Source organism: Antedon bifida, chromosome 9, assembly GCF_963402885.1.
Source record: "Antedon bifida chromosome 9, ecAntBifi1.1, whole genome shotgun sequence".
In the NCBI taxonomy this organism is placed as follows: Eukaryota; Metazoa; Echinodermata; class Crinoidea; order Comatulida; family Antedonidae; genus Antedon; species Antedon bifida.
Genome location: NC_136234.1, coordinates 535,004 through 558,011, shown reverse-complemented (window position 1 = coordinate 558,011; position 23,008 = coordinate 535,004). Strand labels below are relative to the sequence as shown.

General features: G+C 32.2%; 2 protein-coding genes across 6 annotated transcripts in view; one reads left to right on the top strand and one right to left on the bottom strand.

Moving 5' to 3' along the window:
• The window catches only part of LOC144851903 (uncharacterized), a 90,013-nt gene extending 80,123 nt beyond the window's left edge, over nt 1-9,890 (bottom strand). The window contains exons 1-2 of one of the 3 annotated variants that reach the window (XR_013614242.1): nt 7,979-9,890; nt 5,572-5,626 (exon numbers count right to left, since the gene is read on the bottom strand). Coding sequence is in view for 2 of the 3 variants with exons in the window: in XM_078709560.1 (XP_078565686.1) it covers nt 7,984-9,600 (1,617 nt within the window). In the remaining variant the exon portion in view is untranslated. Of the gene's footprint in view, nt 1-2,186; nt 5,627-7,972 lie in introns of those variants that run through there. The other 2 variants (XM_078709560.1, XM_078709559.1) reach the window with 2 other exon arrangements.
• On the top strand, nt 9,610-22,986 carry LOC144851898 (WD repeat and HMG-box DNA-binding protein 1-like). 3 transcript variants are annotated; one of them, XM_078709550.1, is made up of 24 exons: nt 9,610-9,724; nt 11,232-11,423; nt 12,205-12,356; nt 13,010-13,118; nt 13,881-13,931; nt 14,365-14,411; nt 14,781-14,829; nt 15,457-15,656; nt 15,990-16,125; nt 16,443-16,635; nt 16,887-17,041; nt 17,180-17,367; nt 17,919-18,000; nt 18,249-18,414; nt 18,701-18,818; nt 18,968-19,073; nt 19,411-19,587; nt 19,792-19,923; nt 20,366-20,598; nt 21,064-21,188; nt 21,288-21,425; nt 21,716-21,839; nt 21,929-22,064; nt 22,189-22,986. In XM_078709550.1, the coding sequence occupies exons 1-24, from the start codon at nt 9,716-9,718 to the stop codon at nt 22,402-22,404; spliced, it is 3,234 nt and encodes a 1,077-aa protein (XP_078565676.1). In that variant the 5' UTR covers nt 9,610-9,715; the 3' UTR covers nt 22,405-22,986. The 3 variants fall into 3 exon arrangements, with proteins under 3 accessions (XP_078565676.1, XP_078565677.1, XP_078565678.1); XM_078709551.1 differs by lacking the exon at nt 9,610-9,724 and adding an exon at nt 9,986-10,107; XM_078709552.1 differs by lacking the exon at nt 9,610-9,724 and adding an exon at nt 10,037-10,052.
• Nucleotides 22,987-23,008: the final 22 nt, after the last annotated feature.

The window sequence follows — 23,008 nt, the reverse complement described above, 5'->3', positions numbered from 1 at the left end:
ATTATAAATTTAACTACTTCCTATGACGTCATGAACCTAAAGGCAAAAAGCGTATTATTAGCAATATGCTGATTAAAGTACATTATAAGTAGGTGTAGGTTGTATTGCTTGGAAAAAAAAATTGTAATTAGTACTATTAAGAAACAGAAACAGTCTCTTTGAATATATATATAGGCTGTATGAACTGTTGAATGTTGTATTAGAAAAACTAGCTCTAAATTATTATTATTATTTATTCTTTTTTTAATTCTGCAAGCACTTTCAGTACTAGTGCACTGATTTCCAAAGTGGTACAGTAATTGAAAATATAACAAACATAATAAAATAAAGACAAAGAGTAATTGAAATATACATTAAAAATAGCAATCAATTTTAGAAAACAAAAAATTCAGTTAAAATGTTGTATTAGAAAAACTAGCTCTAAAGAACAATAACAAGTAAGAGAACCGTTGGAAGACCAAAGAAAATATGAACTATCCCAAGGTCTGGGGTTCAATCCTGACCTAGTGCCAGGGTTCAATCCTGACCTAGAGCCAGGGTTCAATCCTGACCTAGTGCCAGGGTTCAATCCTGACCTAGTGCCAGGGTTCAATCCTGACCTAGTGCCAGGGTTCAATCCTGACCTAGAGCCAGGGTTCAATCCTGACCTAGTGCCAGGGTTCAATCCTGACCTAGTGCCAGGGTTCAATCCTGACCTAGTGCCAGGGTTCAATCCTGACCTAGTGCCAGGGTTCAATCCTGACCTAGTGCCAGGGTTCAATCCTGACCTAGTGCCAGGGTTCAATCCTGACCTAGTGCCAGGGTTCAATCCTGACCTAGTGCCAGGGTTCAATCCTGACCTAGTGCCAGGGTTCAATCCTGACCTAGTGCCAGGGTTCAATCCTGACCTAGTGCCAGGGTTCAATCCTGACCTAGTGCCGGGGTTCAATCCTGACCTAGTGCCAGGGTTCAATCCTGACCTAGTGCCAGGGTTCAATCCTGACCTAGTGCCGGGGTTCAATCCTGACCTAATGCCAGGGGAACTCACAACTCTTTCAACTCCACTCCCTAAGCCTCAAATGAGTAGTTTTATAAGCACGATAAATTATTAAATAGTTTATCCATCCTGTAAGTTATCTGCTGTTAAAATCAAACGTAACACAGGATCACTTGACACACACCCGGCCTGTGACAGGAATACTGTATGTTCTAACAACGATGAAGCATAAGCAAAGAGAAGAAAGAGTATTGCAGCTGCCACATAATGGAGTCAGCAGATTTGTAGTTTTTGAACAATAAAACAAATTCAAAAACGATTTCAGTTTTATGCTTTATTTCAGTATTACATTTAGACCAATTGTTAATATATTATTGATAATTAATGGTCTCATTTCTTAATTAATATCATCATCATCATATCCCTTTTAGTTCTTCTCCATCAATTAGCCTAAATTACTATATGCCAACCCCCTCTCCAACCTTTTTGGCTTCTATATCGATTAATATAAGCCTAGCTTAAAATAAACTTTAAGTAAGCTTTAATATTCCACGATTAAAACTGTATGAGTCATCATAGCCCCTGTATGCAAAAATGACACCGAGAAACAATCTCAAGGGAGATATCATCGTTAGCGTTAGTAATGAAACTGCAATCATAATGATCTTCAGTTATTGGTTGATGGTGAATAACCATGACCTGTAATTGGACGATATGCACCATTGATTTATCACTGATTGGACAGTTTACATGAATATTCCAACAGCTGACAAATTTGAGATATTAAAATATTGTTTTAATATCGAATCGAAAATTATGAAGCTTTTTACAATTTAATATTGTATGGTATAATTGAGGTAGGAAGATTAAATATTAATAAACACATTAGAACCCCTTCTTTGGGACACCCCTATGCAGGGGACACTTTCCCGTGAAATGATGAGGGAAAATAAATGTTTCAACACTACAGGCTACCGCTATTCAGGAAACAGCTCTATTAAGGGGACATTTTGTCGGTCCCAAGGGAGTCCCGAGTTGTACTGTAATGCTAAAAATACATCTTGTATTAAATGAAGAATTGATTTAACAGTATTAGTTATTTCACTAATTGCCAACAGACGCGAGTGAGTTTGAGTGATAGTGGGAAATCACACAACTCATGGGAATGAAGACTTGACAAAGACTTGAATAAAAAACAACATTAATAACATTAGTTTGACCATTCTATGTTGACGTTGTCCAACACAGTTCTTTAATTTTAGATGCAATATAACAATTTAGGATACAGCCATTTGATCAACAATTTGTATTATAGTGAAAACAAACACTGAATTGTATTATTTTGTCATTTTTAGAATAAAAATAATATCATTTAAAACATAGTTTTGCATAATAAACATTATAAGTTTTATATCGATGGGTAATAATGCTTTGTTTAAAATTCTGAATACATGTTGTAGAGAAAAATGTCAGTATGACAAATTTATTGGTATGAAAAAATCTATTTTAATTGATTTTTTTTCAATTGATCAGGTGATAATATTTCAATTGATCAGGTGATAATATTTCAATTGATCAGGTGATAATATTTCAATTGATCATGTGTTAAATAAGCAGCAATCCACATAATCACATAAATGTCTTGTCTTATAACAATTCAAAATGACTTAAGCACTTTAAGGAAGCATGACAAATTACTGAAGGTACTGCAGTATAGTTGGAAGCAATGATTAACATAAGGATTTGTATGTAAAGCTACATAATGTAAACTGTGCAATAACAATGTGAACATATTACCATTTTGAACAGTTAAATTTCTTCCCTTACATTAAAAGTGCCGGTTTTCCTATGTGAAAGTTGGGCACTGTTCTGTAAACTGACTGAATATACACGTTGTAATACAGCAATCAACCATTGTTAAATACAGTTTCATTTTGAATGAATACATTATTGCATAAGAAAATACAACAAAGCATAAAAAAATAATAATAAAAGAGCATAGTCAGTCATGAACGTAACTGCTGTATATCATGGTGGTAGCAATAAAACAGGAATAACACAACTGAACAGAATGCTAAAGGAGACAGTTTTAAGATATTTGTAAACTCATTCAATAACTAAAACAGGTATGCAACACACCAACAAACAAGCAACATTCAAGTTGGTCCAATGTTTGTGGAGAACATTAATGAAACTAGGAATGTTATTATCATTCTTATCCACATACTGTATTCTAAATAACATTCTTATTATATATTATCTTTTAAAAAGCCAAAAACAACAAAATATTATACATTACAGATTAAATATATTATTATACACTGTAGTGTTAAAGTGTCATAAATATAGTTATAAATAATTTTTACTGTGTATTTATACAAAATATATATAAATAGCAAAACCAACAGGAGAAGATTGGACACGGTCACTTGGCAAAACTACTGGTTAAGTCTTAGTCGTAGTCAATGAATTAATCAATGATATCTCAGATTAAAATATTATATTTTAAAATAATTTGCAGCGAGTATACTTGACTTAAGAGCGGAAGCAATTTATTTAAATAAGCCTTAACCTTGGTAGATACTAATTGTTATGGTAATTATGCAGGTATATTTGGCGTATCATATTGAAACATGCTGTTTGGCACCATATGCTAAGATTTGTAATTACATAAAATAATGATATAATAATGGAAATATGTATTTAAGACTGATGCTATTGTGGTAGTGAATTTCACAACAAAAACAACAGAAGAATTATAAAATATTATGTTCTTTATGATTATTAAATATTGTGATATTAAAGTAAACCACTTTGTTTATATAGTATATTATCATATTAACTATATATATATGGAACTTTCCGAAAATACAAATGATTTTTTTTATAATCATGGCATAAAATGAACAACAGAAAAGGAGCTTGTTCTTTAATAGCAAATGAATTTTCTTTAAAAGGATTAAGTAATAATACTGTTTACGGGAAACCCAAAAAAGGGGAAATCCAAAAAAGGGGAAATCCAAAAAGGGGAAACCAAAAAGAAAGACCAATATCTCTTTGAAAAATTGAGGAAATCTGTCGCTATTAACGCCTAAAAATGGAATTTGATTGTCCTCAGTTTAGGCTGTTCTCAGCTGGGATGTCCGCCCACTCAGTTTAACGTGATCAAACGCCAAGTTTATTGAACATAATGAATGCATCTGATCATGCATACGCATGGGCTGAATCGTAACCTTATATGTAAACACTAAAACCAATTCAATCAGTTATCATTATTCAGACGTATATATTGTTATGCAAATATATTTACAATTTATATAAAATTATTTTTGATTAATCTGTCAATTTTTATCAAAATATTATTTGATTTTTTACCTTTTATACTGTAGATTAATTTTATTACAAGTTTTTACATGTTAAAACTCAATAACTAAAAAAATATATACAAGGTACACATCAGCAAGCATATCTACAGAATAGTGTCTTTAAACAAAATTATAAAATACATATAATACATGAACAAATACATTAAAATTTATAACTATTAACAATAAAAAACTATATACAAACATAATACTTTTTCTTGTACAACAGCGTCTATTGAACTTAGTGGATTCCGGAAATGAAACATGACACTATGTGCTTACAGTATTTTGTGAAAGATTAAATTCAAATATGTGTTTCATGAAACTTGGCACCAATTCCAGTATTACTTTACCATGACGATGTTATACTGTTAGCCTCCTAACTAATTGAGAAAAAACTGTTTCCGCTTTTTTGGTTCATTAAAGTACAAAGACGAACTGAACTTTGAAATTTAATTTTTTGAACAGACATGTTCAATATATGACTGGCAATCGACTTAGGCTTGTGACACATAACTACAGTACCTTAAGAAAAATAACAAGATAGAAAAAACTTACATGAGTTTTAAAAAAAAGTATTAAATAATGCTGTAGATCCTAGCATTTTTGTCAACAAGGTTTCTGCGGGCCTGTTTCAGCTGTGAGCAACTGGATGAGTGAATAATTCAAAATAACCAGTTAAATGTTACCAGTTAAATGTTACCAGTTATTGCTTATAACAGATATGCAATACATATTTTAAAATCTATAGTATAATCAAATAACGGTTTTCTAGAATATACAGTATGCAGCAGAACAGGCCCAAGTTGGCAAACTTGTGAGGTCCAACATTGTTTAAACACTTAATTTTGAACTTTAAACAGACTGGCAAATATAAGCAAACATACCGAGCCTGTTGAATCGTATAGTATTGGTATCATGGTGGAAAATGAAACCCGATGTTATTTTAGTGTAGGAGTAAAACATTACATACAAATGATAGATATTCTATCATCACATTATACCATGTGGCTTAAATTAAAATCAGGTTTTATATGACAGTACTGCAGTAATTAAATATTTTGCTAAGATTCTTAAAATTAACCTGAAATATCAAAAAAATTCTGAATCAATATTTAATGATAAAACAGTTTTGATCTCAGTGGTTTGTTTTTTAGCACTCAGTATACTCTAGTCTTGGGCGGAGAGAATCTTCAAGATGAGGAGAACGGCTTTTTATGTTGTACGTACTGTAGTAGTCATCTCTTTAAAAAATATTCAAATTACAACCACCATTCCAATTGACCTATAAAATAAAAACATACAAAGTACATAATAAACAAAAGTGGTAGTTAATATTAAACATACTGTACAGTATACTGTAAAGCATTAAACGATCGTTAATAGTGCGTACTATTGCACGCCATGTGACACACAATCATCCAATGAATCAAATGACAGGAATTTATTTAGGTGTTACAGGTATATAAAAAGCACTAGCCCATAAACTAAATGAAATGTTTCTGTAACCTGAAACATTATACTGAACTGACTTTAGAAACTTTCATTTTCTGTTACAGGAACCTTTCTTACAGGAACATACTTATTACTATTTAGCAATGTCATGAGGCAAGGTCTAAAAATCCTCAGGAAACAATACTTTTGAAATCTGGTTTTTAAAAAAGTGAAAAAACTCAAAATGAACTCTGTGCATAAAACGAATTGATTCTAGTAATAATGTCTTAATTAGAACAATAAATATCATCATTAAAGGGTCAAAATTTTACCATATTGTAGATGGTGTAAATCATTGAACAATTTCATACTACAGTAGTGCAGTAGTGTGATGCTGTAACTCTCAGAATACGTATATTTTTGTTATGTACAATCATGGAACTATAATATTGTATAATATATTATAGTTCCATGGTACAATGCAGTATGTTTTCTCTTTGTGGAAATTTATAAAAAGAATGAATGAAAAGTTCAGAAACTTCTGAATGTACAGCAGTTCCTTTATTTATTGGAACATCTGTTTAAATTACAATGTGAGGCAAGATCTAAAAATATATTCAGGGGAAAACCTAAGGAAGCAATCATTTTAAAGTACAGTATAACACAATAGTTTAAACAAACATTATTTAAGGTGAGGAATAAAAATATCAGGGGAAAACCTATTAAGAGATGAACATAATGATTGAACAATGGTATTTTATAAACTTCCGGAAAAGATCTATACTGTACACTTATGTGGAAATGGAAACAAAAGAGTAAAAAGTAAATCTAATCTTTCCTGTGTAAAAACCAAAAGCTAAATAACCACTTTTATTTGAAATAGAACAAAAGGTATTGTGTCGCCAACATAACTAAATTCTGTACAAAGACATGCAAGATATTTTTAGGAATGAAGTGATTGTGATTTTACAGTGATTTCGAACAATAGACCCTACCCTTGAATTTTCTACAACAATAATTCTATACTGTAGTATACGAAATAAGTTCTTGTAGAAATACCAAAGGATTATTACAAACCACAATTGTATGAAGAAAAACTAATAAAAGAAAACTTGACATTAAGAATCCTTGTAACGATTTTGAGAGCACTCTTCCAATGAATTCACTTCATAAGAATGTCCGAGACTTCCGCTACACTAAACAATTAAATGATAACTAAAGATTAAATAGTCTAAAATGTGGTTAAGTTTTTACTACACTATCATTAACGGATACACTTGACTGACCGACCAAGACAAAGTAAGCAATTAAAACCACAAAAACTATGGGAACTAATCTGGCAAACTCATGACATTGATTAGCATACTGATTAACATACACTAGCTCCAATAAACAATATTTAATTTATTTTCCAGAATATTTTTAAACTTATTAAAGTTTTTTTCCAACATTAATAATGTTGGAAATGTGATGTACTGTAAAGCTTACAGTCTTTTACCATGGACCTTTGACTATGTACAGTAGGGTTACTACAATAGGCTGAGCCAATAGCAGTGAGGTGACGTTGGGTCACAGACAAGTTGTGACTTGTTGGCAAAACAATGGCGGAGGAGTGTCTATTTACACACAGTCAACAACCCAAGGCTTATGCAATAATAAGAAGATGCATTTGCTGGCTGGCCTACAGTACAGTGGTCTATGTTTTACAGTACAAATGTCATAATTTAATAATTTCAATTAGAAATAGTGAATTTGTTATGAATTAATTTATTATCTTAATCTCATCTACAGCGGGATGTCTCATTTAAAAACCAGTGGGTGTCCTTCATCGTGTAATATTATAACCCTAAAAAATTAATTAAAATTCACATGGGACCTGCTATAGTGTTTTACAATGTGCCTAAAATGGTAAAAAGCCTTCACAAACTATCAAAGTACAGTGTATCATTCACCCAATGTCTAAACCACTGGTTTCTCAATCTGAAAATGAAAACTGAAAAAAAATCTATTTTTATTTTAAAAAAAATGTTAGTGGCGGTTTCATCGCTGTTGGTTGTCAACTGAATAAAATAAAATAAATAAATAAATAAAAAAAAATAAATAAATAGTACTGTATTGAATTAATCATGAATAAACTTAACGATACGACTGTACATAACAATTTTTAAAAAGTGTTTAAATGATATTTTTTACTTACAATTACAATAATTAATATGATATACATGTGTTGGTCAAAGTCTGTCTTCTTCCACGTGTCTGATGCGGTAAATAATCAATTTCAAACCTTCGAACTCTGACTCTCTGTTTATAATGATATTCTCGTAAATATTCCTTAAAATTTTGCGGTAATTTTAACAAGTGTATAGCATCGTAGGTTACGTTGCTACAGATTACGCCACGACAAAGTTCTTTCAGCGAATGAGGGTTGGGTCTAGGTAAAGGTGTAGTAAGCATTGGCTCAAAAAACATGCAGCAGTTTGGATCTTTGTAGTGTTCCAATAAACCAGTGACTGTATCTGAAGAATAAACACCGGGATCGTGTGCGTCAAAACTAAAACGATGCGACCATTGTTCTAATCTTGCGTGTAATGAACGACCATATCGACGAAAACTAACTGAAAATAAAAACTCCTCCTGAGCACTATCACGTAAAAGGTAAGTCCCTTCCGGTTTGTTCTCTAGAAGTGCATCGGCTTGGTACCGATCTATTTTACCCCAATAACATGGTTTGTCTAAAATGGATTTTAATTGCGGCACTAAGCAATGAATGTAGTCAATTTGAGTATGAACTGTTCTTGGTATATAACCATTCTGTGTGTGTGAACCAAACTGTCCATACAAGTCCTGAGTAACGATTGAATTTGATGCATCAACTTGCGACGGTGCCTCGGTTCCTTCGGTTTCATTACTACCAGCTGGTAGTGGTAACCCGGTGTCCAATAACTCGGCTTGTTCTATCGGTGTTAACACATGACTTCCATTTGACGCTGGAGTTGTTTGATAATCAGAACGCCTTTTGTCCGTTTCCTTACATTGTTTATCGCTGCTTGTTCTATTATCAGGTGGTTGACTTTTTGGCTTTTTATTGCGAGACCTTGATCGACTTCTCTTTGTAAAAAATGATCTGCTAGTCTTCTTTTTCGGTGGGCTTTGATTCTCGTCTTCTTTACGTACATAATTTCTAAGACATCCGTAAAGTGACTGAGATCTACTTCGGTCTCTACATTTATCGTAATCGGAAGACGTAATATTATCGTCGTCCGAATCACTTGCTTCTTGAACACGGTTTTCCCTATCGTCATTTTCTTTCTCTTTACCACGAAATAAAGTTCTAATTTTACTTTTCCACTGGTCAAAACGACTTCTTTTATTATTCTTTGTAGTGTCTTCACCAGAATCGTCAGAACTATCATATTCAACTGTTATAAAATTCGCTTCTTGATGAGCAAAAGCACCGTTTTGTATATGGGACCCAGCTCCTCTATGCTTTTCCTTCTCATTTTTTTCAAGCCTACTACTAGTACTAGGCCTACTAAGAGAGTTCGTTGAATGGATTGAAATATTTTCACATGTCAAACTAGTCCCAGAAGAAGATGAATCGGTTGTAATTACAGTTACAGCTTCCACGGGAATCGGTGGTTCTTCGTTTGTCTTGATCTTTTCATCATCATTATTTTCTTCATTGTTATCTGTCCGATTTAAAACTAAAGATCTGGTGACTATATCACGATGTGCTTTCTTCTCATCATTAGCTATCAAAAGCAACTCCGGTGTTGACTGTGAACGCCGCTTTGTGCTAGCAAACGAACTCGACGAAGAAGCCATAACTACGACCACCAACAAAGTGTGTCCAGCCTAGGCAAATGACTTACAAAACCACGGTACAGTTCGGCGAACAACTCGTGGCCCAACTAGTTTCACACTACAGTCAAAACCTTTAATGTTTATTGTAAGTTATAAACTTACTCAGTATTCATTAAAAATAGTAAATAGTCACGTTCTTTCTACTACTTTCAGCCCGCTAAATGAACGCTCTGTCAATCGCTCGATATTTTTGAGCATTTCCTTTTCAACCGACCTTCCCTTCAATGTGCAATGTGTGGTGAATCGAGAAGTGTGTGTGACGTGAAGGTTGGAAAATACCAATCGGAAGTAATGACGTCACAAAAGGTTCAAGTCTCCATGTCACGTGGGAATGTTATCGCACTTTGACCCAAAAACTAATTTTCGCGCGAGATTTTCAATAATACAACAAACCAAGACCGTCATTTTAAAATGTTGGTGTAATTGCGTTATTCATGCTCCATAATTTGTAAAAAGGAAAAAACGAAGGTAGGCTAGGCCTAGCAAGTAGTAGGGCTAAAAAATATACATTTTAGAGTAATAGGCCTAATAATAATATGGATAAATTAGTAGGTCTAGCTAGGGCCAGGCCTAGCCTACTAACTAAAAAGTACTAGCTAGGGCAGGCCTAGTAGTACTAGTAGTAGGCTAGCTAGGCCCTGGCCTATGCCTAGGTAGGTTTAGTTAGGATAGACCTATTAAAAAGTAGAAGTAGGCCTATCTAGCTAGAGGCCTTGGCCTAGAGCTAGGCCTATATACAATTAATTATAGAATAAATAAAGCAGTACGTAGGCCTAGGGCCTATATACTTAGATAGGCTAGGGCTTGGAATTTGCATATTATATTTTTCAATTTATCTTTCAGCATTTGAATACGTCTTTTTCACGAAACGGAAGACATCTTCGATCAATGACAAACAATGTTGTGCAGGGAAGTGTAAACCAACAGAAATAACATAGCGTTTTCAGGACACCATGTTAATTAAACCTTTTCTTAACAATCTTTTTAAATCAATATTTTAAGAACATTTACAGTAATTTTTTTTTATCATACGATCCTCAGTTCAGGAGTTACAACTTTGTTAATTAACATGTGATGTCCTGAAATCCCCTGAAAACGCTATGTTATTTCTATTATGCTTCCCTGCACGGCATTGTTTGTCATTGATCAAAGATGTCTTCCGTTTCGTGAAAAAGGCGTATAGTCTTCAGTTTGAAAGAGTTTTATCATAAGCATTTTAAACTTTAAATCAACAAAATTGTTGTATTTCGAACGTTATGAATGAAATAAGGTGTAAATTTGGCACCCTCACAGGCTTTGTTTACTTTTCAAAATCCCCATCCCGCGTTTGTGACCTTGTACACAAATAGTCACTGGGTGAAAAATACTACTAAAACACAAATAAACACATTTTATGAACATATTTTTATTTAGAAAGTTGATGATAGTTGAAATATATTTATTTTAAATACTTGTTTATTTACTATATTACAAATCCAAATAAAAGGCAAATTACTGAAAAAAATGACAATGATGTGGGTATCAGTAGCAGGATCTCAATGGAGATACAAAAAAAAAGCAAAAAGCTAAATCAAACTATATCATACATATAGAAAATGGTAATTACGAAGAAACCACCTCGTTATGGACATAGTGAAGGACACACAGATATCTGCTATGACCATGTTAGTGGAAGTATCTTAACGTGTGGCTCGGATGGCGATGTAAGAATTTGGAAAGGATTTGAAGATGATGACCCTGAAACTATCAACATTGGAGAACATGCTTATGCCATTGCTATGAAGGTAGGCTAACTGGGTCTCAAAGGCTCCTTTAAAATAACAAGTGCAAAATATCTATGCCAGGAAAAGAATATAGAATGTGTTCACGAATTACTATGTATGTATTTAATAAACAACAACGTCGGTCCAGCAGCTGGTACCTATAAATTATTGTCGAGAATCCTTTTTCGCAAAAATGTCATTGTCAGTGTCTAGTACTATAACTGCTGCTTGCTTTATATCTGAATGATCTCTTGTGACGTAGCGGGCTAGAGCAGCAGCGTGAAAAAATACTACCAGTATATAAAATTTACATTTTGTGTTATTTGCTGCGCTAAAAACATTAGTCATCTATCAATAATGTTTTATGGTTTCCTGCTTCTTAATCTTTCTTTTAAATTTTAATTTTTGTGTAGAAACTTTAAAGATGAATTGTCCTCCAGAAACATGAAACATTTCCTTGGCGGAGATAATGAAGATTATTAAAATAAGACTAAAAATTTTATTTTGCAGTTTTAATAAAGTTATTCACTTCTGTAAAAAAAAGACAAAAGAAACAGAAATTTTAACCAAAAACCACTGTCTTACATATTTTTTACTTTAAATTACATTTTTTTCTGATAAATTGTTTTTTTATCCAGTTTTTTGTCAAAGTGAATAACTATTATGTGACATTAAAATGGCATATTCAACAAAAAATGTTTAATAAATTTTTTAGGGGAACAACATATCTTTAATAAATGAAACAATGAAAATCACTAATTATGTTATGTATCTGTATATCTCCTTTTTTTCTGGCTCTTAGAATGGTAATTTTGTGACAGCATCAGATAGCAATACAGTGCAAGCACACACATTTCCAGAAGGAGCACCAAATGGTATTGTTGCACGCTTCACTGCTCCAGTGCACCACATTCAATTCAACGGCAATGGAACAAAGTTGCTGTCTGGTGCGAGGTGAGTACAGTAGATGGTTGTATGCAACTATGTTTAAACCAGCTTCACTCAATGCTTCATTATTGTAAAGAATGAAAGCAGTTGCAAGACAGGAAGAAGTGAAGAGATTGTGTAGCAGCATGGAACGAGTGACCCTTAATAATGATGCATGGAGTACTACACATTGCCAAAAAATAGTTCAGTTGAAAATACATCCCCTGTGTGATTTTAGGATCGTTCTATGTGTATCTAAAATCAAATGACATGATCTTTTTCAAAATTAAGGCCCAGAGCACTAATGTATTACTGTACGTGCAGTATAAAGTTACTGCTCTGTTAAAGATGATAAATGCAGGTATAAAATAATGTACTGTGATTTATTATGGATGTTAAATGGACATATGATATCATCTATTCAATTTAAACATGGTGATGACATATGATATCATCTATTCAGTTTAAACATGGTGATCTATTATTGCTAAATCCATTGCATGCCTACTTTATTATCCAAGATTGGGTTGGGTACCCATTTTCTAGTATGTTGGTTTAGTCTACCACAGTACCAACACACCAACATGGTTTGTGTTTTTGAGTCCATCATTGATGGTTTGGTTTCAGAACAAATAATTTAAAACGGTATTATTTCTTTTTTATTTCATTCTTCTGTGTAGTGATTTTTCATTGAAGTTAGTTACTATTGAAGACAACACTCAATTGAAGTTTGACGGACACTCTGCACCAATATTGAGTGTAGCTTATGACCCTAAAGAGGAATACATTGTAAGACTTCCACATCAATATTTATGTAACTATAAAGTTTAATGCCATTTATTCATATAGTTTTATTTTCTATATAGTTTATAGTGATTATAGTATTTCCAATAATAAAACTTTCTTCTAATGTCCTTATAATAAAATGATTATATAAAAAAACACCTTACTATTAATAGCATGACCTCGCCTCAGTAAAGTATTATTACACTCAAAGTGTGTTGAATGCGATATTTTCATTAAGGTATATTTTTAGATTTTGTGGTAAAAAATTCTATATATATCATAAAATTGATTTAAACATTAATTAGTTCAACCAGTTTGTGCAAGAATAATCTAAAAATATAACAAACAGGTGGTTTTCCTTTTGTAAATGTAGGAAAAATGGAATATAGATTAATTTAGCAATAATTAGTAGTATTGAAAAATAATACTAACACTAACAGATGACTTTTATTTTGAATGTCAATAAGCTTAATAGGTATTTTCCCATTCAAAAAATAAAAGAGTAGAACATGGAGGTATAAAATTGTACATCTCCATGACTAGAACTTATGACTTTGATAAAATGTGATAAGACAGCGAATACACAATAAGTCCTATTTTGAATACAACTTTAAGCCGTAAAATACTGTTAATAGGCCAGTCTCAAAATACAATTAAATTATTAAAATTTAAAAAAATAAATTACAGTAGAGAGAAATAATAGAATTGTCACATAATGAGGACAAATTTTAAAGAAAATGACAAAAACAAGGTTTTTATTAACAGGCTTCTTCAAGTTGTGATGGTACTGTTAAAATATGGAGCATTGAAGATCAGGTAAATCATTGTTCTTTTTTATTAATTTAAACATTCTTTTATTTATACAGAGTCACTAATCATTATTGATACCAAGCTATTCCTATCAAAAGTAAATAGTAAAATTGTCTTTAGGTACAAAGTAACACCACTGCCAAGAAATGGCTAAAAGAAACAATATTAAATGAAATATTATTATTAATTCCTAAAATAAGTAAAAATATAAAAATACATTAATAATTAATAAACAGAAATAATTTTATATCTGATTCTTATAGTAATCTTATTATTTATCTATTCAGTTTATTCTGTCATTCAGTAGTCAATTACAATCCTTTCCATCACAAACCTACTTGATATTAATCAATTATTGCATTTTTCTGATCTTACAATTTAAGTGGAATAAAGTAATTTATTGTTTTGTTAATAAAATATTTCATTCTTCTTCCATTAGAGCTGGGAAAAGTCCATGGGCATCTTGCCAAAGTGTAGTGACTTTAGGTAAGACTAATTTAAGTCTAGGATAACATTGAGTCATTGTAGAACTATATTTTCAATCTTGAATCTTGACATATGAAGCATGGCTTTAAACGGACTAAAATCATGCATCTTGATATTTACCCATATGGAGTTGTTTACAAACATGCAAATTAGTTTGTGGGTGTAAAATTAACATTAATAAATATATTTATGTACTCCTAATGTAGTGTTATATACTAATTACATTCATAATGTTGACAGCATTTCCAAAAATAAATTAGTTTGTGGGTATAACATATGTATTTGTCTTAAAATGTTTAACATTAATAAATATAACATTTATGTATTTGTAATGTAGTGTTATACTAATAACATTCATAATGTTTACAGCATTTCCAAAACACTTTGTCGTTTATCGTGGGAGCCGACAGCAGGGAAGGTGAGTTTGTTGAAGATTATGGAACACCTATCTCATGTTATCTCTTCAGTACTTTCATTTTGTCAGACAACCCAAAACTACATAGTTTACTACATCCATACATATTCATGCACATCTATCTTCTTTGTTGAGGGAAGCATAGAGAAAGGGTTAGGTTTGGGAACAAAAGGAAGAAATTTGATCTGCTTTTGGGAGAAATTTAAGAGTGTCTAAAGATTTATATAGAGCCAATACTGAACTTTCTCTCCCAATACTTTTCTTCATGTACAAAATGGAAAATTTTGTTTTACCATTAAACACATTCAGAATACCAGACAGTTGAACCTTGTACAGTATTTTTTTTATGTACTGCCTTTTTCCAAACAAATTTTATATCAAATAAACATTTATTATCTTAAATATCAAATGATTGCAATAAAATATGTCCAAAGTAGACATTTTTACTTCTGGAAGTTGAGGCAATGTTTTGTTTTTATTGATATCTATGTTATTAGCATATGTAATAAAAAAAAAAGGATTTACATATGTGTGGGCGAATAATTATGTCTAGCGGATGTGACAAATTCATAAAACATGAAATGTTAGTTGATTGAAATCAAATATTAACAATAATGTTTTTATTTGTAGTTCCTCTGTGTTCCTGTTGAAAAGGAAATTCAATTAATTGAAAGGGAATCATGGGATATGTCATGTTCTCTTACAAATGATTCTGTGACATCAACAGTTTCCATAGCAATATTTTCTGAATGCGGGAAGTATATCGCAGGAGCGTGTGTAGATGGTACTATATTCATATGGGATGTTCATTCCAGGCAATGTATTGAAAGGTATAACTCTATAATCTTTGAATTGCCCTATTTCATTGTCAACTATCACTTCAACAAGTCATCCATTCATAGAAGCACTGATGAAGAAAGTCCATTTAGTCGTTACTATAAAATAGCCCAGAGACCTGAATATGCTTTGACTAATAGTTGACAGATAATTGAATTTCTATAGTGTTTTTATAAGAAGTTATTGTGATATATTATATACTTGTCTCATAAGATAAATATTTCAGTATATATTAATTATTATGAAAAATAATTTGTTCTATGATCCTTTTTTACTTTAATGAACATTGTCTCCTCCTCCCCAAATATATACATTTTATTATTCAGTATTAAGAACAACAAAGGTGTAGGGATATGTGGGCTGGTGTGGAATCCAAAGAACAAAACTCAGATTGCCTACACAGATACAACAGGACAACTGGGATTCCTAGAAAATGTAATCCCAGAAAAACAACAAAAACAGGTAAATAGTTTTGTTTTTGTTTTAATATTCAATATTAATAAAAAAAATTGAGTAAATTCTGGTCCTCCACGGATCAATGGCAGTGCTATCATGAACATTAAACACTAAAACAGCTCTACAATAACCTAAAATCAACACCTTATTCTTCCACTCAACAATAGATATATAGGTATAACATTTCTATTTCATTTCTTAAAATACAAAGTACTATGATATACAGTAACATTATCCAGAGGGCAGTAAACATCTTTCAAATGTATACTCCTGTAATAAATTATTATCTTTCAAGATTTATTACACATTCTATTTATATCTAGGCACCTGTGAAGGCAGTTCCTAACCAGTATGCAGATTTGTTTGATGATGATGACAACGATGATGCTGCCCTCCTAAAAACTACAACTCAAAATAATATTCCAAATGACGACGCTGATGAGGATGATGATGACGACATTGGGGTAAAACCACGCAAGTCAAACTTTAATGGCATCGCTGATGAAGAGTCTCTAGGTAAACAAAAGTTTTGGTTTTAGTTTGTAGATTTTGGCAAATGTAATTTTTATTGAACTAGCATATTCTGGTGCACAGCTTGCAAAATTTGTCTAGGGATGTAAATTCACTAGCCTACTGGGTGGTCTATACTACAAATTTAGCTGGGCTAACAAATGTTACTGCTCTGAGGCAAAGGCAAAAAATCTTTATTCATTCCACATGGGGAATTTTCAAATTTGAAAAATTAATTTCACTTATGAACATTACAGATGCCATTTTGGGTAAGACAGTTGAGGCAGATAGTACCAATGTTACACAACCACCAGCCCAACCAAAGATTATCTATGAAGGCCCTAAAGTGACACCTTTACAGAAGCCGTTTATATCGGGCGCAACACCTGTACATTTGACCTGTCGGTTTATGGTAAGACATTTAATCTTTTGAATGTAGACCATGTTTTTTAATTTTATTTATTGTACTTTTATTTGAATGTTACACACATTTTTACCCTTACACATTTTTTTTTTTTTATTCTTGTGTGTGCAATTCCATATGTTTCAGAAATGGAACAATGTGGGTATTGTACGCTCATACGACAGTGAGGAAGAAAGTTCAGTAGATGTAGAATTCCATGATTCTTCAGTGCATCATGCCTTGCACATTGACAACCAACTCAGCTACACAATGGCCGACCTTTCTACACAAGCTGTAGTGCTTGCTAGTGAGAAAGACGAAGAGGACAATCTAAGGTGAGCATGTATGCCCTTAAGTGAAATTATAGATGAAAATTGATAATTAATATACCCAAGTTGTGATGATTTTTATGGCAGCATTCTATTCATAGAAGATCTTGCCCTTTTGAGTCTGTTAAATACATTATTCTCTGCTTTCATTTTCAGTTCTCACTGTACAGTTAATAACTAGTGTTAATAGCTGTAGAGTAACTGTACAGTTAATAACTGTAAAGTTAATAGTCATAGATTACCTTTAGAGTTAATAGCTGTAGAGTAACTGTACAGTTAATAACTAGAGTTAATAGCTGTAGAGTAACTGTACAGTTATTAACTAGAGTTAATAGCTGTAGAGTAACTGTACAGTTATTAACTAGAGTTAATAGCTGTAGAGTAACTGTACAGTTATTAACTAGAGTTAATAGCTGTAGAGTAACTGTACAGTTATTAACTAGAGTTAATAGTTGTAGAGTAACTGTACAGTTAATAACTGTAAAGTTAATAGTCATAGAGTACCTATAGAGTTGATAGCTGTAGAGTAATATTTAATTTAATCGTTTTGTTTATAGCCAGTTAACATGTTTGCACTTTGGATCGTGGGATACACAAAAGGAATGGAACACATCTATGCCAAAGGGAGAAGAAATTAAGGTTTGTTGTAAAATAGAGCATTCATTATCATTGCTAATCACTGTCAATAGTGTCATTATCAATTTGAGTCTATTTTGTGCCTAGCTTACCTGGATAAACCAGCTGCCAATGCTCTCCACATGAGTTTGTGGTTGCGGGCTGATCCATTATGGTAGAGGAATGCTCTCGGAACATTTAACTTTTCGTATCTAAGCCCTCCCTCCCTTCATATCTATCTAAACTATTATCTCTTATTTGTACTTATGTAGGCTGTTTGTTTAGGTTGGAACTGGTTAGCAGTCGGAACTGATAAACGGCTAATTCGTATGTTCAGCATTGGTGGCGTCCAGCTTGGAATGTTTGCTATTCCCGGACCGATTGTAACAATTTCCGGCCATGGAAACCAATTGATTGTGGTATATCACATGGGAACAGGTAAAGGAATTATCATTTTATATTGTGTAGTAATCTCAGCTGTACAATTATTTTGTTAATAAATCATAATTAAGTAAGTAAGTGGTACATGAATGTTTTTTAATGTGTTGAATGCAAGTTTTGTGGTACAGTATGCCATTATATATAGTAATGGGAAAAAACACATAGAATTGCAAAGTAGAAAATACTATAAGCAATGGAGGCTACCCAAACATTATAGAACACTACATAGTGTTGTGATATTTTGAAATTAAGGGAAAACGTTATTGAATTTTTGTTATTTTAGGTGTTCCTGGTGATCAGTGCCTTGGTGTAAAATTGTTACATTTGAGGGGAAAGAAACGACAAGTGATCGCAGGAGAAATGTTACCAATTACACCAAAGTCAACATTAACATGGCTTGGGTATGTTCATGGAATGTGGCGTCTTCTGCCAGATGATAACATAGTTAAATATTATGCTAAAAGGAATTAGCATTAAAAACCCTGAATAAAAAATGTAAACACCAAAACTGAATTGTATAAACACCAATGTGTTTCTTATCTTGTATTAGCTTTTCAGAAGAGGGCACTCCTGTAACTGGTGACTCTGAGGGCATGGTGAGAATGTTAAGCAGAGAAATGATGTCATGGGTTCCAATTGTAAACACAAAAGCAGTGGTAAAATAGTTTAGCTACATTCATCTATATTGTATAAAGCTCTGTCTAAACCAAATCTAGTTTGACAAAAAAAGTGTGATGTACCCAAATATGGTAGTGATATGCCCAAATATGGTAGTGATATGCACAAATATGGTAGTGATATTACATCATCATGTCCACATTTTTTGTCACATAAACTTTGATCGTGTAGACAGACCTTTAATTATATGTTGTAGTCCTCTTTATATTGTTCAGTAGAGGCAAAATTATATTTTCTACGGGCATTTTCAAATAATATGGGAAGTATGTCATCTAGTTTTCCCTTTGGCAATGTTTTTTTCATGTTTTCTTACAGGCCAAGAGTCGTTCAGATCACTATTGGATTGTGGGAGTAAATGAGGAACAAGGTCAACTGCGCAGCATTCACTGCAAGGGGTCAACATTTCCCCCAACGTTACCTCGTCCATCTGCTATCATTCTGCCATTTCAAATTTCAGTTTGTGAGATTGAAACCGAAAAGGGATTACTAGAGGTATTATTGATTTATTTATTTCATTTACTAAAAAAGAACATTTTGTATGTATGTGGGTTCTATCAACTTAAATATACCGGTAGAAGAAAAACCTTAATTGTTATTAAGTAAAAAAATTAAAACTTGGCTGTTACATGATTAATGTAAGCGAATGATGAGGAATAAACACAACCATTTTGTCATTTTTTATCTATTTTCCTCCAGGAAAAACTGTTGAAAACAAAGCTATTTTCTGAACATCACAAATATATAGAATCGCAAGGTTACGAGACAAACGAAATGAACCAATCAGAAAGCGTCAGAGATAAGCAACAATATCTTATGAAATTATTTGCAGTAAGTGTTGATTACCCACTCATGTCTTTCAAATGTTTCATAAGCTTCTTGCTGAAATGATTAATACTATACAAAAAATAATTAATGTTTATGAGTGGAATGGATAGACTATTTTCATGAGTTGAAAGACAGAGTTTAATAGGCCAGTGCAATAAATGAAAATATTCTATCTATTTGATGAATACAAATAAAAATATTTATATAAATTTTTTTTTTATTTCTTTATTGAATGTACAATGTATTACCTGAACTTGCAATGTATATTATGTGCATATATTCAGCCTAAAATATTGTTTAAAAATTAATGTGTAATGTACCACCAGAGTATGGATCAAAATAATGCATGCACATGATATGTAATCAATCAATCATGGATACATTTAGATGTGTGTTTCAATATTAAGTTAAGTCTAAAATCTATTTTCGGTGTTCCTTTTAACAGCTTGCCTGTAAATCAGATAGAGAGTATCGTGCTGTTGAAATTTGCGAGCAGATGGAATCGGAACATGAATTAAGTCTCGCAATCAAGTACGCCTCACGATTGAGAAGGATCACTCTTGCACAGAAGTTGAGTGAGCTAGCAAAGAGGAGAATGGAAGAAAAGATGGAAGAGGAAGAAGAGGAGGAGGAATGGGGTGACGAAGAAGATGAAACACAATATACAAATTCTTATAGGTAATTTTAAGTTCTTGTCTACACTATCAAACTTTATGTGACACGATGACATCATATCGCTACCATATTAGGACATATCACACTTTTTTTGTCAAACTAATTTGATAGTGTAGACAGAGCTTTAATACTTGTATTTCTGATATAAACATTCCATAGTACAACCAATTAATATATAAGTTTTAACAAATAGAGTGGTAGTTATGGCGTGGCATTTAGAGATATATGTTAAATTTACAGTTAAAAATGTACCAAAATATCAACAATTTCATCTTATTTCATGTATGGAATAAAAGAATACATAAAAAGTTGTTCATATGGGTCTTACAAATCTATTGCCTGAACTAACTGACTCCAACACTACTGAATCATTAAGTGAATTCATATTTAAAATTGAAAATATTTTAATTATAATTGTTGATAAATACTCCTGCATCAAATTGTATTGTCTGCATGTTTTGATGATAGGAAACCTGACCGGCTGAAACAGGGTAGCCAGACACAAGAAGACCCGTCCATGGACCAAGAGGATGAGGAATCGGACGGATCACAGCAAAAGATGATGCCAACATTGAAACTTAAAACAAAGAAAGGTACAATAAGCCACACTGACATGTAAACACAAACTTAAATTAAATGTGTAGGTTGAGACTATAATAGTTTTTGGTGATTTTTATTTGTTTTTTTTCCAGATATTATTCCCAAATCAATGATGGCGTCGAGTCAAGAAAGGCGAAACCCTTTCAAGTCCATATCTAAGAAGACGCCATCTGGTGTCCGGGGTACAAGTGTCTTTGATGATTTGACAGAAAAACCTACAATAAAGAATGGTGAGTTTATCCTTTTATTTTAAGTAGTTATAATTGTTTTTAGTTTTGTTATTTACAACCATCTAAATAATTTTTTCTTTTGTGGCGGGAACACCACTTTTATTCAAACATAATTAAATAATATAGTTAATTAATCTCATTGTTATTTGATTTTCCTGTAATTTATTTAATAAGTAATATTAAAATTTGATTCCATCTAAATCATTTTACCTATTAATGCATTAATATTCATACTTCTGTATTTCTTAAAATCTTACCGTTTAATTTTCAATAATTTTCTCGGTTTTTAGGCAAAGGAAAGAACACAGAAACAGATTTAATTAGCCCACCTAAATCAGCAAAGAAGAAAAACCAATCAACATTATTATCAATGACAGGAAAACCGGCACTGAAGACAGCTACATCTGAGAAAAAGTTAGTATAATTAACTGTTTAAGTACTTTTATCTTCACTGTTTTGTCAATTCACAACCATGGTTAATTTTGTGTGTGTCTTGTTTACAGACCTACAACTGCATTTGGTATTTGGATGGAAGAAAACAATGAACAACTAAAAGAAAAGAATCCTGGACTAACAGATGCAGACATTACCAAGATTGCCATGACAACATGGAGAGGACTTACCTCTGACGAGAGAAAGGTACTTTTATTACCAAACCTTTTAATGGCATTTGTTTATTTTATTATTAATGTACTTTAGGCTGAGCTTGTAATATTTAAATATTATTAAATAATTTATTCTGTATATATTGGTTATTTCGAAGGAATGGACGGAAAAACTCAAGAATTCTAAGAGCAGTGATGAAAATAATAAAACCGCAGAAAACCGAAAGAGAAAACTAACAGATGCGATGGAGAATGGAGCTAAACGTTCAAATTTTGAGAAAGATAACAACGACAAGACTGGTTCACAAACTGGTAAACCTTTATCATCAGCCACAAATTCAAAACTTAAGAATTTTATGTTCAGCAAGTCATAAAAATGTATAAAGTGTATTTATTTCATTAGACCTAAAACTCTCATTCTTTGTATTAATGGCTTGGTTCATTATACACACTCACACTAGATTTGAAGATCAGCCCTCTGATTTAGGACTAATAACTGTCATGCAGCATTCTAAAGATCTCTCTAAGATGTACCAAGGCTAACATTAATGTTTAGGACTAATACTGTCATGCAGCATTCTAAAGATCTCTCTAAGATGTACCAAGGCTAACATTAATGTTTAGGACTAATACTGTCATGCAGCATTCTAAAGATCTCTCTAAGATGTACCAAGGCTAACATTAATGTTTCTATTAACCTTTATAATACAGGTCTTGCACATTAGTAATGTCATTACTGTATGTGACTTAATGAGTTTGTGAATGCGATTGGGCAGCATTTTATGTTATTTATCATGTTCCAATCGTTATCGAATATATAAGACATTACATTTTATGTTGTAGTACATTTTCATACATGCGTTCATGAAAAAAAACATCTCGCCAAACTGAAAGTCATATACATTAACTTGAGAATTGTTGCATATTGTTTGATAAATAAAGAAAGTTAAACTAAATTCTATTGTTAACATTTTATTG

Excerpts from the sequence above, each read along its gene's own strand:
- LOC144851898 (XM_078709550.1), top strand. Across the intron at positions 13,119-13,880 it reads ACCCTAAAGAGGAATACATT|GCTTCTTCAAGTTGTGATGG; the intron begins GTAAGACTTCCA and ends TTTTATTAACAG. Across the intron at positions 17,042-17,179 it reads ATTTGACCTGTCGGTTTATG|AAATGGAACAATGTGGGTAT; the intron begins GTAAGACATTTA and ends CATATGTTTCAG.